Source organism: Scyliorhinus canicula, chromosome 14, assembly GCF_902713615.1.
Source record: "Scyliorhinus canicula chromosome 14, sScyCan1.1, whole genome shotgun sequence".
Lineage (NCBI taxonomy): Eukaryota > Metazoa > Chordata > Chondrichthyes > Carcharhiniformes > Scyliorhinidae > Scyliorhinus > Scyliorhinus canicula.
In genome coordinates, this window is record NC_052159.1 from 155,980,288 (window position 1) to 155,997,251 (window position 16,964).

The 16,964-nt window shown below is 47.7% G+C and overlaps 1 protein-coding gene across 5 annotated transcripts in view; it reads left to right on the top strand.

Moving 5' to 3' along the window:
• pcca (propionyl-CoA carboxylase subunit alpha) overlaps nt 1-16,964 on the top strand; it is a 399,162-nt gene that overhangs the window by 166,477 nt on the left and 215,721 nt on the right. For all 5 annotated transcript variants that reach the window (XM_038817962.1, XM_038817964.1, XM_038817963.1 and 2 more), the window contains 2 exons: nt 6,685-6,828; nt 7,359-7,433. In XM_038817962.1, coding sequence (XP_038673890.1) covers nt 6,685-6,828; nt 7,359-7,433 — 219 coding nt within the window. The remainder of the gene's footprint in view (nt 1-6,684; nt 6,829-7,358; nt 7,434-16,964) is intronic.

The following is a 16,964-nucleotide window of genomic DNA, read 5'->3' on the forward strand; positions in this document are numbered from 1 at the left end:
TAAGGGAAGCACAGTGGTTAGCACAGTTACTTCACAGCTCCTGGGTCCCAGGTTCGATTCCCGGCTTGGTTCACTGTCTGTGCGGAGTCTGCATGCTCTCCCCGTGTCTGCGTGGGTTTCCTCTGGGTGCTCTGGTTTCCTCCCACAGTCCAAAGATGTACAGGTTAGGTGGATTGGCCATGATAAATTGCACCTTAGTGTCCAAAAATATTAGGTGGCGTTACATGGTTACGGGGATGGGGTGGAGGCGTGGGTTTGAGTAGGGTTCTCTTTCCAAGAGCCGGTGCAGACCCGATGGGCCGAATGACCTCTTTCTGCGATGTAAATTCTATGATTCTGTGATCAGGAAGACGCTGCCTGAGCGTGTGGCGGTGGCAGATTCAATCAAGACTTTGGAAAGAGAGAAAAACTGCAAGACCAAGGGGCTGACCTGCTCTTGCAGAGAACAAGCATCGACATTGCGGGCTGAATGGTCTTCTGTGCTGGAACCATCCTCGCAATCCCACGATTCCATAACTTTACCCAGCGGCCCTACGATTATCATGACAGGACCGTAAGCCTGCAGGATCCTTGGGCAGCACCTTCCAAATCCACGACCTCCACCTTGTAGAAGGACAAAGGCAGCCAGATTAAAGGGGAACCCCATCACCTGGAGGTTCCCCTCCAAGTCACTCACCACCCTGACTTGGAAATAAATCGCCCTACCTTCACTGTCACTGGGTTAAAATCCTGGCACTCCCTCCCTAACAGCACAGTGAATGCACCTACACTCAGGGACTGCAGCGGGTCAAGAAGGCAGCTCGCCACCACCAAATAGGGATGGGTAATGCAGGCTGACCCAGCCAGCGACACCCATATCCCTTAAATGAAGATGAAGAAAATAAGCCTTTTGCTGCCTGTTAGGCTGACAAATCCTCCTCTCTGTTCACTGTTACATTTTGAGACTGCGGAGCGTCTTGACTTTACACACACGCTAGATATTAATTATGCATTACAAATCTTCAGCCCAAACTCTCGGCTGGCACTCCAGTGCAGTGCTGAGGGAGTGCTCAACCGCCGGGGGCCCGTCCTTTTGGTGCGATGGTAAACCAAGAACTGGCCCACCTGCCCTCGCGAGGTGTAACCGATTCCGTTGGTGTGTTTGAAGACGCGCGCAGGAGGTCTCTGTGGTCGCTATTTGACAACTAATCAGCTCCCAACAGCATCAGGAAAATAGCTAAGTGGTCACTGTCTCATTGCTGATTGGGATCTTCCTGTGCCCAGATTGGAGTTCCACATTTCCTCTCTCACAAGCGGTGGCTGCTCTTCACAAATACTGAATTGGCTGTCCAGAGCTTTTGAACATTCCGAGATTGATAAAGGCACTGTTGTATTGCAAGTATTTCTATCCATTTCATTAAGAATTCTTACAACACCAGGTTAAAGTCCAACAGGTTTGTTTCAAACACGAGCTTTCGGAGCACTGCTCCTTCCTCAGCTGCGCTCCGAAAGCTCGTGTTTGAATCAAACCTGTTGGACTTTAACCTGGTGTTGTAAGACTTCTTATTGTGCTCACCCCAGTCCAACGCCGGCATCTCCACATCATATCCATTTCATGTCACTGACTAGTTGACGATGGGCTGATCCCAGAACCCTTCTGCCAAGCTCATTGTGAATTGTTACAGCGTCTCTCACCTTGATGAGTGTCTGGAACGCTTTGGTTGCAAAACGCGCCTTCGTCGTTTTTAATAGAGTACCCAATTAATTTTTTTCCAAATTAAGGGGCAGTTTAGTGTGGCCAATCCACCTACCTTGCACACATTTGGGTTGTGGGAGGCGTAACCCACGCAAACACGGGGAGAATGTGCAAACTCCACTCGGACAATGACCCGGGGCCAGGATCGAACCTGGGACCTCGGCGCCGTGGGCAGCAATGCTAACCACTGCACCACCCTGCTGCCTGCCTTTGTCGGTTTCTAACCAGAAGATGTTTTAAAGTTTTTTTTTAGAACAGTACAGCACAGAACAGGCCCTTCGGCCCTCAATGTTGTGCCGAGCAATGATCACCCTGCTCAAACCCACGTATCCACCCTATACCCGTAACCCAACAACCGCCCCCCCCCCTAACCTTACTTTTTAGGACACTACGGGCCAATCCACCTAACCCGCACATCTTTGGACTGTGGGAGGAAACCGGAGCACCCGGAGGAAACCCACGCACACAGGGGGAGGACGTGCAGACTCCACACAGACAGTGACCCAGCCGGGAATCGAACCTGGGACCCTGGAGCTGTGGAGCACTTATGCTAACCACCATGCTACCGTGCTCCCCATGGTGATCCAAAGGCAACCAACAACCAAGGGAATGATTCCTTGCTGCACCCCTTCATTATAAATTTCCAGAAGTTACATTTATAGGGCAGCACAATTGCTACCTTCTGTTAGAATGATTTGAGAACCCCTTCCTGAACATCCCAAGCCCCCCTTTTCTTTAATGTATTTCCTTGCGGTCAGAGTGCTTCTGCACGTTCGCCTACCACGCTGGGCACCACAGATGAGCTTGATCCACCTCTCATTCAAATGTTAAACACACACACTTTCAGCAGGGGTACTGGATTGCGATCAAGAGCTGAAACCTCGGCCGGCTTCTCTCCTTTGATATGCCTGGCTCAGACGCCGCAGCAGGCCCCGTACCTGTGAGCCAAGCCGCCGCAAATTGGTTCTGAAGACCTTAGCGTAGCAGTGTCACAGCCAGCCAGAGGTTTTTTTTTTTTGCTGGCAGGCTCTCTCTTACAGCTCCATTTCTGGTCCTGATTGCTTTCCCTTCCAAAACATTCTCCGTTTGACCAACTCGGGTCAACTGGGGAAAAGGTGGCCAGTCCAACTTGTTGCCAATGTACTATAAATACAGAAATCCACCGAGAGGTTTGTGCAATGTTTCTGCAGCAAAATGAAAATATACATTGGGACAGTTCGGCTGTTTAATGCTGAAGCATGTATAAAAAAGGTTTTTGTGCTTTTCTGCATTTAACATATGCAGACTTCAGGCTACAGAATGGACAGTTTTGTCCTCGTCCAAGTTTTGATTGCTCAAAATGAACGCTGCTGACTTCTATCTAGACTGCTCTTTAAAGAATAAGATGCCTATTCCACAGTCCCTTGGCCAGATTTACACTGCACAAACTGTTTGCTTTTTTAAGTAATGAATTTTATTAGAAAAATGTCAAAGTGTCAGTTAATTATGAAGAAAATTTCCTTGGAATAAAAGGCTTACTGAGTTAATTGCACCATCTGCTCTGTATGTAGCGAGGTGGTCTCTGCTGAAATCACCCAGTAAACAAGTGCCTGGTAACATTTTGCTAGACATTGGAGTTTCACCTGGGTGTCAGCACATTCACTTATACCCAGAAAACCCACATTGAATTTTATTTGCAGGGTGTTATTGAATTGAAGCCATCTGATTTTTACATGGTTTCAAATGCCAAGATTAAATGCTTCCCCCCCCCCCCCCCAATCCATCCTGACTTGAGGTTAGAGACCTAGACTGGCCAGTGTATGTATTCAGGCTGGGTATTCCCTTAACAGCATCATGCGAAGCTGTTAGCAGCAATTTGCTGATAGCACAGTGACTGTATTGGTTCAGTCCAGCTATTGTGCATGCTAAGCACTACACAGCTTCGTCTGGAGGAGAGGGGGGGGGGGACCTGAAGGATCCATCTGCTCATTTCTGCTGCACTGGATTGATGTAAGATTACATTAATCTGGTTGCTTGTCGGGGCAGGTTAGGGAAAGTAGGCAAATGGGTGAAATTTAGCATAAAATGTATGTCAGGAAATCACAAAAAAAGTGTGGGGGAGGAGGGGGCACGGCGGCGCAGTGGTTAGCACTGCTGTCTCGCGGAGCCGAGGTCCCAGGTTCGATCCCGGCCCCGGGTCACTGTCCGTGTGGCGTTTGCACATTCTCCCCGTGTCTACGTGGGTCTCGCCCCCACAACCCAAAGATGTGCAGGCTAGGTGGATTGGCCACGCTAAATTGCCTCTTAATTGGAATTTTGATTTTAAATAAAAAAAGGAAATCAAAAACTCTTCAGAGCGTGTAGTATTAAATAACAGAGCAGACTTGTAATCAGGTGCGAATAGCAGTTTCTTAAAACTGTGCAGGATTACATAACTGATTGTGTGTGTATATATATATATATATATGTGTCTGTGTGAGAGTGCTTGTGTTGTGTAAGAGTATATTCTCATAGAATTTACAGTGCAGAAGGAGGCCATTCGGCCCATCGAGTCTGCACCGGCTCTTGGAAAGAGCACCCTACTCAAGGTCAACACCTCCACCCTATCCCCATAACCCAGTAACCCCACCCAACACTAAGGGCAATTTTGGACACTAAGGGCAATTTATCACGGCCAATCCCCCTAACCTGCACATCTTTGGACTGTGGGAGGAAACCGGAGCACCCGGAGGAAACCCACGCAGACACGGGGAGTGTGTGTGTGAGAGAGAGTGGAGTGTGTGTGTGAGAGAGAGTGGAGTGTGTGTGTGAGAGAGAGTGGAGTGTGTGTGTGAGAGAGAGTGGAGTGTGTGTGTGAGAGAGTGGAGTGTGTGTGTGAGAGAGTGGAGTGTGTGTGTGAGAGAGTGGAGTGTGTGTGTGAGAGAGTGGAGTGTGTGTGAGAGAGAGTGGAGTGTGTGTGTGAGAGAGTGGAGTGTGTGAGTGAGAGAGTGGAGTGTGTGAGAGAGAGAGTGGAGTGTGTGAGAGAGAGAGTGGAGTGTGTGAGAGAGAGAGTGGAGTGTGTGAGAGAGAGTGGAGTGTGTGAGAGGGAGTGGAGTGTGTGAGAGAGAGTGGAGTGTGTGAGAGAGAGTGGAGTGTGTGAGAGAGAGTGGAGTGTGTGAGAGAGAGTGGAGTGTGTGAGAGAGAGAGTGGAGTGTGTGAGAGAGAGTGGAGTGTGTGAGAGGGAGTGGAGTGTGTGAGAGAGAGTGGAGTGTGTGAGAGAGAGTGGAGTGTGTGAGAGAGAGTGGAGTGTGTGAGAGCGAGTGGAGTGTGTGTGTGAGAGTGGAGTGTGTGAGAGAGAGTGGAGTGTGTGAGAGAGAGTGGAGTGTGTGTGTGAGAGAGTGGAGTGTGTGAGAGAGAGTGGAGTGTGTGTGGGTGAGAGTGGAGTGTGTGAGAGAGAGAGTGGAGTGTGTGAGAGAGAGAGTGGAGTGTGTGAGAGAGAGAGTGGAGTGTGTGAGAGAGAGAGTGGAGTGTGTGAGAGAGAGAGTGGAGTGTGTGAGAGAGAGAGTGGAGTGTGTGAGAGAGAGAGTGGAGTGTGTGAGAGAGAGTGGAGTGTGTGTGAGAGTTGTAAGTGTGATTGAGAGTGGTAAGTGTGTGTGTGCGAGAGCGGAGTGTGTGTGTGCGAGAGCGGAGTGTGTGTGTGCGAGAGCGGAGTGTGTGTGTGCGAGAGCGGAGTGTGTGTGTGCGAGAGCGGAGTGTGTGTGTGCGAGAGCGGAGTGTGTGTGTGCGAGAGCGGAGTGTGTGTGCGAGAGCGGAGTGTGTGTGTGCGAGAGCGGAGTGTGTGTGTGCGAGAGCGGAGTGTGTGTGTGCGAGAGCGGAGTGTGTGTGTGCGAGAGCGGAGTGTGTGTGTGCGAGAGTGAGTGGAGTGTGTGTGTGCGAGAGTGAGTGGAGTGTGTGTGTGTGCGAGAGTGAGTGGAGTGCGTGTGTGTCCACGCAAGAGAGGAGTGGGTGTGTGTGCGAGAGCGGAGTGTGTGTGTGCGAGAGCGGAGTGTGTGTGTGCGAGAGCGGAGTGTGTGTGTGCGAGAGCGAGTGGAGTGCGTGTGTGCGAGAGTGAGTGGGTGGAGTGCATGTGTGTGTGAGAGAGTGGAGTATGTGTGTCCACGTAAGAGAGGAGTGTGTGTGTGTATGAGAGTGGAGTGTGTGTGTGAGAGAGAGTGTGGGTGGAGTGCATGTGTGTGTGAGAGAGAGAGTGGAGTGTGTGTGTCCACGTAATAGAGGAGTGTGTGTGTGTATGAGAGTGGAGTGTGTGTGTGAGAGAATGGAGTGGAGTGTGTGTGCAAGAGAGAGGACTGTGTGCATGTGTGTAAGAGAGAGTGCGTTGTGCATATGGGGCGGTGCAGTGATTAGCACTGCCGCATCACAGTACCAGGGGCCCGGATTCAATTCTGACATCGGGTGACTGTGTGGAGTCTGCACGATCTCCCTGTGTCTGCGTGGGTTTCATCCGTGTACTCCGGTTTCCTCCGACAGTCCAAAGATGTGCAAGTGAGGTAGATTGGCCGTGGTAAAATTGCCCATTCGTGTCCTGAGATTTGCTGGTTAGATGGCGTTACGGATGGGTGGGGGAATAGGCCCTCGGTAGAGTGCTCCTTCAGAGATAGGTGCTGACTCAATGGGCTAAATGGCCTCGTTCGGCACAGTGGGGATTCTCTGCAGTGAATGTGACGTTTTGTTTGTGTGTGTGTGTGCGTGCGTGTGGTGGGGAGATTTGTGACTGTGTTTTGTGTGTGTTCTGTGCTGTGTGTGACGTGGTGCGGACTGCTTGTGTGTGTTTTTAATTTTTTGTTTTTATTTACTGTTAATGAACTGGGAAACAAAGACTGGGGTAACAACAGTCTTGTCCTTGGCAAGTGAGAGCTAACATTTTCCAGCTTTGTGTAGATTTTCATCTTTCGTTGTTTTCCCTTAATGACTGCCAATTTGTGACCTTGCAGGTTGAGCATCCTGTCACCGAATGTATCACTGGCCTGGACCTAGTCCAAGAAATGATCCGTGTTGCCAAGGGTTACCCACTTGGCTACAAGCAAGCTGATATTCCCATCAATGGCTGGGCGATTGAATGTAGAGTGTATGCAGAGGTAAATCTGAGCCAGTATCACAGCTCGTAACAAATACCTACCATCTAATAGATTGGGAGCTTGGATAGAATTGCTTGACCGTTAAATGGGAAAATAAAATTAATAAGCGCCCTCTTGATATCGCGCGCGCTAAATGGTGCATGTTGGACAATGGCGGCCCCTCCCCCAGTTTCCCAAACTTTTACTTCTTTTCCATCCATAAAGTGATCCTTGTTTAATTGCCTATGACATCCTGAAGGCTTTGTGCTGCTGCTCGCTCTGTCCTCTTTAAAGGCGCACTAATAATTTTGTAACTTGTTATGCTAATCAGGAAACTGATGCAAATCTTCTGAATGGGAGAGGTGTTTATTGGCCGTTTACTTGGTGATAAAAATCAGGGGAGAAAAGGGTGCAAGTGTAATTTAATGTCTTAAGTAATCAAAAATAGCTCTGTCAATGGCTTCAGCTTGCATGAACAGTTAACCCCACTTCCTGTGTTTTATCTGAAAGTTAATACTTCCTCTCTCTCTTGTGTGAACCTGCTTTTCCAGGATCCCTACAAATCTTTTGGACTGCCGTCGATTGGCCGTCTCTCTCAGTACAGAGAGCCCCTGCACGTGCCCAATGTAAGTTATCTCGAGTGTTGTGGTGTTTGCTGAGTGGCCTTCGATGAAAACCCCAGCTGTCTTTATATATTCAAAGAAAATCAGTACTGACTTCTCAGTGAGACGCAAAAACATTAGAAAGTCCCTTAATTTAATTATAAAATGTAAAATAAAAAGAACGTGCGGAAAATACTCAGCCCGTGTGGTAGCATCTCTGCAAAGAGAAATTGCCTTACTGTCCCGAGTCAGGTATGGCTTTTTAATCAGATGAATGATTTAATCATATCCGCAATATTTTCCTTTTACTTATTTCCCCATTTAAATTAGATTAAATGAGGAGGTGTTCGTACTAACTGCTGCACACAGTTTGAAGAATAACGATCGTCAGAAGTAATCGCGTTCCTCTTTGAATTGTTCTTTCCAAAGGAATCTGAATTCTGGAATCACCACAAGGTTTTTATTTTTGGCCAACTTGCAGCTTAACCTATGTGGGACCAAATTGAGTCATGTAAAAAGGCGTGGAATTTTAGGCTTAACTGAGTCATAACAGCATTGCGCCCAGTAACCACGGAATCTTTCAAGGGTGTTAGACGAACCCGCCTCTCACACTAGGGCCCATCCCACAAAACTGGCTGTATACATCCTTGAGTCGAAAATATGTAATTCATTTAATTGTATCAGATTGAGGAGATGGTGGTGTCGCAGTAACGCCACTGGACTACCAATCCAGAGGCCCCAGCTATTGTTGGGTGTCACGGTAGCACAATGGTAGCATTGTTGCTTCACAGCATCAGGGTCCCAGGTTTGATTCCCGGCTTGGGTCACTGTCTGTGCGGAGTCTGCACGTTCTCCCCGTGTCTGCGTGGGTTTCCCCCGGGTGCTCCGGTTTCCTCCCACAAGTCCCGAAAGACGTGCTTGTTAGGTTTTTTGGACGTTCTGAATTCTCCCGCAGTGTACCAGAACAGGCGCCGGAATGTGGCGACTAGGGGCTTTTCACAGTAACTTCATTGCAGTGTTAATGTAAGCCTACTTGTGACAATAAAGATTATTTTTATTCTGGGGACATGGTCTCAAACCCCACCAAAGCAGCTGGTGGAATTTAAATTCTATTCATAAAATCCAGAATATAAAACTAGTCTCAGTAACGGTGATCGTAAAACTACCATCAATTGTCACAAAACCCCGACTGGTTCGCTCATCTTGTTTAGGGACGGAAATCTGCTGCCCTGAGCTGCTCCAGCCGATATGTGACTCGCGGACCACAAAAGGATGGTTGACTCCTAAATGCTCTCCAGGGGCCGAGCAAGCCATTCGGCTGTGTCAACCCATTACAGAAAAATGAAACTGGACAGGCCACCTGGTGGTGACCTAAGCACCGAAAACAACACAAAAAAAACCCCAGCTTTGTCAATCCTGCAAAGTCCTCCTTAGTAACAGCTGGGGGCTTGCGGCAACATTGGTCAAGCAACAGCCCGATATACTCAAGGAATCACACCTTACAGACAATGTCCCAGACACTACCACCACCATCCCTTGGTATACCCACCCCTCTGGCAGTGGTGGAAACACAGTGGTGTATAGTTGGGAGGGAGTTACCGTGGCAGTACCCGGATGCTGTGAAGTCATGGTAAGCAAACCTCCTGCCCATTATCACCTACCACCCACCCCCTCAGCTGATGAATTAGTGTTATTCCACGTTGAACACCACTTGGAGAAAATGCTGAGGGTGGCAAGGGCGCAGAATGTATTCTGGGTGGGGGGGCTTCAATGCCCTTTGCTAAGAGTGGCTCGGTAGCACCATACTGACCAAGCTGGCCAAGTCATAAAGGATATAGCAGCTAGCCTAGGTCTGCGGCAGGTGGTGAGGACAGATCCCCTTGATGTCCACTTCACCAATCTACCTGCCGTAGATGCAGCTGCCCAGGACTGGATCGGTCGGAGTGACTACGGAATAATCCTTGTCACATTGAGCGTATCTTCCACGAGGGGCCGAATGGCCTACTCCTGTTTCTATTTCTTATGGTCTTATGGACCGCGACATTCTTACTGATACCAAGATCTTCGTGAACAAGAAAGTGTCCCCCCCCCTTCCCTGCCCACTCTTCTATATTGTTCAGAAATTTGGACTACGTCCAGACGCCATCTCAAGGCCCTGAAGAGGTACCATCAATGCTGTCTGAGACTGATTCCATGCTTCAGCTGGGAGGACAGGGGTACTAACATCAGCGGCCTTGAAGGAGCAAAGAGCACTAGAATGTAGAGGCTATGATCATCCAAAACCAACTGTGCAGGGCGTGCCATGTGCTCAGGATGTCAGAATCCCGGCTGCCAAAGCAAATCTTCTTTACGTAGCTCACGGAAGGCTCCAGAACAAGCGAAGGGCAAAGGAAGCGTTTCAAAGACACCCTGAAGGCTCACCTCAAGAAATGCAACATGGACGTGAATGCCTACGAGATCTTTGCTCAAGAGAGACCTACTTCGAGGAACCTCCCTAATTGAAGGGACGCAATTCATTGAGAACACCCGGTGGCTAGAAGGAGGCCCGGAAAAGTAGCCTGAGAAAGGAATACCAGTGATCACGAGTCCAAGGACCAATCCCACCTCCCAGAAACACCCGCCAAGTGTGCCAAGGTTGGAGATGCGGCTCTAGGATCGGGCTCATCAACCACGCAAGGAGCCTGACCAGTAATGCGGAGCTTCTTAAGTGGACAATCATACACGTTAGCGAGTGATCGCCACTGCGCTAAATCAGATAGATTTGTTTTTTAGGATTGCAATAATTTCTTAAAAAATAAATTGTGAATACCCAATTATTATTTTTTTCCAATTAAGGGGCAATTTAGCGTGGCCAGTCTATCTACCCTGCACATCTTTGGGTTGTGGGGGTTGTAGGACCACGCAGACACAGGGAGAATGTGCAAACTCCACGTGGACAGACCAGGGCCAGGATTCGAACATGGGTCCTCAGCACTGTAGGCAGCAATGCTAACCATTGTGCCACCTGCCGCCCTGAAAATCAGATAGATTTTGAACCGATCTAGCAATTCAAATCTGGGCTTCCGTGAGGTGCTGTGGGCCATCAGCGGGGGCAGAATGGCATTCACCCACAATCTGTAACCTCAGGGCCTGGCATATCCCTCACTCGACCACTACCACCAAGCCGGGGATCAACCCTACTTCAATGAAGTGGGGTATGCCAGGATCAGCACCAGGCATACCCGAGAATGAGGTGTCCATCTGGTGAAGCTACAACACAGGATTGCTTGCGCGCCAGACAACAAAAGGAGTTTGCAACAAACAAAACGGATCCACAACCAACTGATCTGACTTAAACTCAGCAGTCCTACCACATCCAGTTGTAGATGGCAGTGGACAATCAAACAACTCACTGGAGGAGGGGGTTCTACCAATATCCCCATCCGCACTAATGGGAGAGCCCAGCGCATCAGTGCAAAAGGAAAGGCATTTGCAACAATCTTCAGCTAGGCGTGCCGTGTGGATGACCCGTCTCGACCTCCAGTTGTCAGTCTTCAGTCAATTCCAATCTCTCCATGAAAACCAAGAAATGGCTGACGGTGCTGGAAACTTCAAAAGCTATGGGCTCTGACCATATTCCAGTCAATATTGCATTCTAGCCAAACTGCTCCAGTAAGCTACAATGCTGTCATCCACCCAGCAATGTGGAACATTTCCCAGGCATGTCCGCAAAGGGCAGGACAAATCCAAGCCGGATAATTACCACCGCCTATCAGCAATGTGATGAAAGGGGTCATCGACAGTGCTGTCAGTGGCTCTTAGCAATAACTTCTTCACTTACGCTCACTTTGGGTTCAGCCAGAGTCACTCAGCTCCTGACCTCAACACAGCCTTGGTTCAAACGTGGACAAAAGAGCTGAATTCCAAAGGTGACGTGAGAGTGCCTTTGACATCAAGGCAGCATTTGTCCAAGTGGCAAAAAGGAGCCGGGGAAAACTCTCCGTTGGTTGGAGTCATACCTGGCACAAATGAAGATGGTTGTGGTGGTTGGAGGTCAATCATCTCCGTTCTAGGGCATCACTCAGGGATGTGTCCTAGGCCCAACTATCTTCAGCTGCTTCATCAATGACCTCTCTTCCATCATAAGGCCAGGAGTGACTATGTTCACTGAATGAACAATGTTCAGCACTATTCGTGACTCCTCAGACACTGAAGCACTTCATCTCCCAAGGCAGCCAAACCTGGACAACATTCAGGCTTGGGCTCGTAAGTTATATTCCTGCAACACAAGCACCAGGCAATACAGCTCCTACAAGAGAGGATCTAACCATCGGCCCTTGACATTCAATGGCATTACCAGCATTGAATTCCCCACAGTCAACATCCTGGGGATTAACATTGAACTGGACTACCCATATAAATACTGTGGCTTCAAGAGCAGGTCAGAGGCTGGGAATCCTGCTGCGAGTAACTCACCACCTATCTCCCCAAAGCCTGTCCACCGTCTACAAGGCACAAGTCAGGTGTGTAATGGAATACACCCGACTTGCCTGGGTGAGGGCAGCTCCAACAACACTCAAAAAGCTCAACACCATCCAGGAGAATGCAGCCCACCTAATTGGCATTGCATCTTAAACATTCACTCCCTCCACCACTGACGCACAGTGGCAGCCGTGTGTGCAATCTACAAGGCACACTGCAGCATCTCACCAAGGCTTCATTGCAAACCTCTGCGACCTCTGCCATCTAGCAATACAAGGGCAGCAGATGCATGGGAACACAATCACCATGGGAACGCCAAGTTTCCGCTCTGAGCCACACACCATCGTGACTTGGAAATATACCTCCGTTCCTTCATCGTCGCTGGATCAAATTCCTGCAACTCCCTCCCTAACAGCACTGTGGGTGTACCTACACTTCAGGGACTGAAGCGGTTCAAGAACTCAGCTCACCACTCAGCTCATCTCAAGGGCAGTTTGCGACGGGCGATAAATGTTGGCCTAGCCAGTGGGCTCACATTCTGTTGAAGAATAAAACACTCTGGTCACATTGATCCAGCCCGAGCCACCTGACCAGCAGTCGGTTGAAGTCACATTTTCTGCTCTGCTCTGGCGCTCATCATTAGTGAGTTCACTAAGCTACTGAATGGTTCACTTCATGGCAATTCCACTGCTGAGGAGTTTGAATTGTCATTCCAAGGAAAGGGTTAATATTAATATTTACTGAACAACTTTGATAAAATCTATTAATGGGAATTCATAGCAGATATAGTAACAGAAAAGCAATTAGAATTTTTCAGAATTCAAAAATGACCATCTTGCCTCATAACGATGATTAACCAGGCCAGTTGATTACCTGTAAGACGGTTATTAGGGCTCTCGTGATTTTGATCGATTACACTGCTTGATTGCGCTGATTCACCTTCAGGTTGATCCTAATGAATGTGCTCAGAGAATTGGTCACGATATCACCCCACCAAATGGGCGCAGTGCCGGCCACAATCTGGGCGCTATTTTCTGATTGCACCAGTAGTGGAAGGTCCACGGCACCTTCAAGCTTGAGGAGAAGCTTTCTAATTTATGAAAAATGCATTAATGAGAAACGTGCGGCAGCTGCTTTTTTCAGAAGGAAAACGTCGGGAAATTCGCCATTTGCCACTCGATAAAATGATGTCAAACCTTTTGCCCTTGCAAGTTTTTGCAATTTGCAGTTTTTAAAACATGCAACCTGTTGAAAGTACAAGTGATAATGGACATATTCTACCCCCTGCTGTTCTTGTCCCACCAAATCCTCCTTCAATTAATGCTGCAGCAGGAGTTTTATGTAATAACACTTACGCCTGTAAGACATCAGCATAAAGGAAAAAAAAACAATTAAAATGCCTTAAATGTTATGCTTACTGCTGTTATTTGCTTATGCGAATGTTGCATGTCAGCTAAATGGAGCAGGAAACAGATAACGTGATTGGGTGTAAGGGAGTGCACACTAAGCTTTGTCTATCATTATTGCAGGGAGCAATCAGATTGATGCCAGCGGGATCGTAGATGCTGTTGGCAGCTGTAATTATGCATCTCCATGGTGATCACTTTTGGCCTGTCATGGAGGCCCGCAAGCTCCCTCCCCCTGCAAAGATTTAATCAGATTGTTCTGTCACTTGTCAGGTAGACAAGGCAGACTGGGAGTAGTGCTTAGGGGAGAGGTGAATAGAGAATGAAGGGTGGGGAGATGCCTGATAGCTTCACGTTGCTTGTCAGGGTTCCGATAAGCAGAATTTTTAATTACGCTTGAGGCTCTGGAACATTGCTGAACAGATTATGTTGAGTGGGATCTGACATTTGTTCTGCTCTTGTGTTATCTTCATTCTGTTTTATATCAATAACGTGACAACCACTTTTTCACGTGAGGCGTTTTGACAAGTAGCTGAGTGAACGATACAGTTAAGTTTTTTCGCAACTTGTCGGTCATTTCCAGTTCTTCCCTCCTTGTTTGTTGAAGCGTGGGGTTACAGTGAATAGGTGGGCCAGATGCAGATCGTTAAGAACGCTGAAGCAGTTTATCCAATCATAGAGCATCCTGCTAACAAAATGTCACACCCATGATATCTTTCAGTCACACATTATGCTTCATTTCTGATGAATGATTTTGGAGGACTCGTAGAATAATTGTGTGGCATCACTCACTGTGGTGCATTTGTGCCTCGGGTTCTTTCCTCTCTGGAATGAGGGTGCAGTTCATACTGTGGACTTGTCTATGACAATCTTCTGTGTCGCCATTAGTCAGTGAGAGTCTTTCATGTGGGCCCTTCACTTGATTATTTTTGAGCTTGTATCTGTTTGTGAATGAAGTATTTTCTTGCAAGTTTCAATACTGTGCGATTATTATGGTAGCTGGGCTGAAAATGAAGATGGGGGTGACCTTGCCATGGCAGTAGATTTATTTGTCCAATTAAGGGGCAATTTAGCGTGGCCTGTCCACCTACCCTGCACATCTTTGGGCTGTGGGGGTGAGACCCACGCAGACACGGGGAGAATGTGCAAACTCCACACGGACAGTGACCCGGGGGCAGGATCGAACCCGGGTCCTCGGAGCCGTGAGGCAGCAGTGCTAACCCACTGCGCCACCGTGCTGCCCGATGGCAAGAGCTTTAAACATTAGTTGCAGGTATTGTTAAAATCTTGGAATTTAGCTCAAATTATTAGCGTAAGCCAAGCAGTTACTCTCTCACACTTGTTTTTGGTATGTTTGTTTTCTTAGACAGGATTTTCCGTTAGCTAAAATTGGTGTTCACTGACAGAACAATGGCAAGTATTGCAGAACACCGTAATAATTCAAAAAAATATTAGTAAGTGAGGTGGGAAGAAAGGAGCTTAAAGTCCATATTGCTTTTTCATGATGAAAACATTTTAGAATGGGAGCATGAATAATGCATAAAGGTTAGTAAGATGCAATCATGTCTGCACATTCTCCCCATGTCTGCATGGGTTTCACCCCCAGAATCCCAAAGATGTGCAGGTCAGGTGGATTGGCCATGCTAAATTGCCCCTTAATTGGAAAAAAAATACTTGGGTACTCTGAATTTATATTTAAAAAAAAGATGCGTACATATCTCAAACCCTTCCAGCGAATTTATGGTGTCTGGTATACATTTTACGGTGTTAAAGAATTGTCGTACAGGAAGTTAGAAATCTGCATTGAAAAGAGAAATTTCACAGGCTGTTAGCTAGGTTGGTAGCAATAACATCGGAGCGCTGGCGAATAGTCACTATCGTTTATAGTGACCAAATATAATCTGTTGCCCGTACCGTAACTCAGACAGTTACAATCCCCGTGGGGGAACCGTTAACCAAAATAGCTACATTTATTGAATCGTCCCAATATGTAGTAATTACCAACAAAATTTCACTTTTTGTAACTTTTACTTAAGTGGCATGGTAGCACAGTGGTTAGCACTGTTGCTTCACAGCGCCAGGGACCCGGGTTCGATTCCCGGCTTGAAACACTGTCTGTGCGGAGTCTGCATGTTCTTCCCGTGTCTGCCGTCTGGGTGCTCTGGTTTCCTCCCACAAACCTGGACGACGCGCTGTTAGATGAATTGAACATTCTGAATTCTCCCTCCGTGTACCCAAACAGACGCCGGAGTGTGGCGACTAGGGGATTTTCACAGTAACCTCATTGCAGTGTTAATGTAAGCCCACTTGTGACAATAAAGATTATTATTATTATAACCAGTGCTAATTAAACATAAATCATCAAGCAAAGAATGCTTCAAATCGAAAGATAGATTTCGCTTTCAGTAGCCAGTCTGATAAGGATAGAGATAGATAGATAGAGAAATACAGCACAGAACAGGCCCTTCGGCCCACGATGTTGCGCCGAACTTTTGTCCTAGGTTAATCATAGAATTTTGGACAATTTTTCATGGCCAATCCACCCAACCTGCACATCTTTGGACTGTGGGAGGAAACCGGAGTACCCGGAGGAAACCCACGCAGTCACGGGGAGGATGTGCAGACTCCACGCAGACAGTGACCCAAGTCGAAATCGAACTTGGGACCCTGGAGCTGTGAAGCAATTGTGCTATCCACAATGCTACCGTGCTGCCCTTAAGAAGTTAACCTACACTCCATTATTCTACCCTAATCCATGTACCTATCCAATAGCCGCTTGAAGGTCCCTAACATTTCCGACTCAACTACTTCCACAGGCAGTGCATTCCATGCCCCCACTACTCTCTGGGTAAAGAACCTACCTCTGACATCCCCTCTATATCTTCCACCATTTATCTTAAATTTATGTCCCCTTGTAATGGCGTGTTCCACCTGGGGAAAAAGTCTCTGACTGTCTACTCTATCTATTCCCCTAATCATCTTATAAACCTCTATCAAGTCTCCCCTCATCCTTCTCCGTTCTAATGAGAAAAGGCCTAGCACCCTCAACCTTTCCTCGTATGACCTACTCTCCATTCCAGGCAACATCCTGGTAAATCTCCTTTGCACCTTTTCCAAAGCTTCCACATCCTTCCTAAAATGAGGCGACCAGAACTGCACACAGTACTCCAAATGTGGCCTGACCAAGGTTTTGTACAGCTGCATCATCACCCCACGGCTCTTAAATTCAGTCCCTCTGCTAATGAATGCTAGCACACCATAGGCCTTCTTCACAGCTCTATCCACTTGAGTGGCAACTTTCAAAGATCTATGAACATAGACCCCAAGATCTCTCTGCTCCTCCACATTGCCAAGAACCCTACCGTTAACCCTGTATTCCGCATTCATATTTGTCCTTCCAAAATGGACAACCTCACACTTGTCAGGGTTAAACTCCATCTGCCACTTCTCAGCCCAGCTCTGCATTCTATCTATGTCTCTTTGAAGCCGACAACAGCCCTCCTCACTATCCACTACTCCACCAATCTTCGTATCATCTGCAAATTTACTGACCCACCCTTCAACTCCCTCATCCAAGTCGTTAATGAAAATCACAAACAGCAGAGGACCCAGAACTGATCCCTGCGGTACGCCACTGATAACTGGGCTCCAGGCTGAATATTTGCCATCCACCACCACTCTGTCTTCT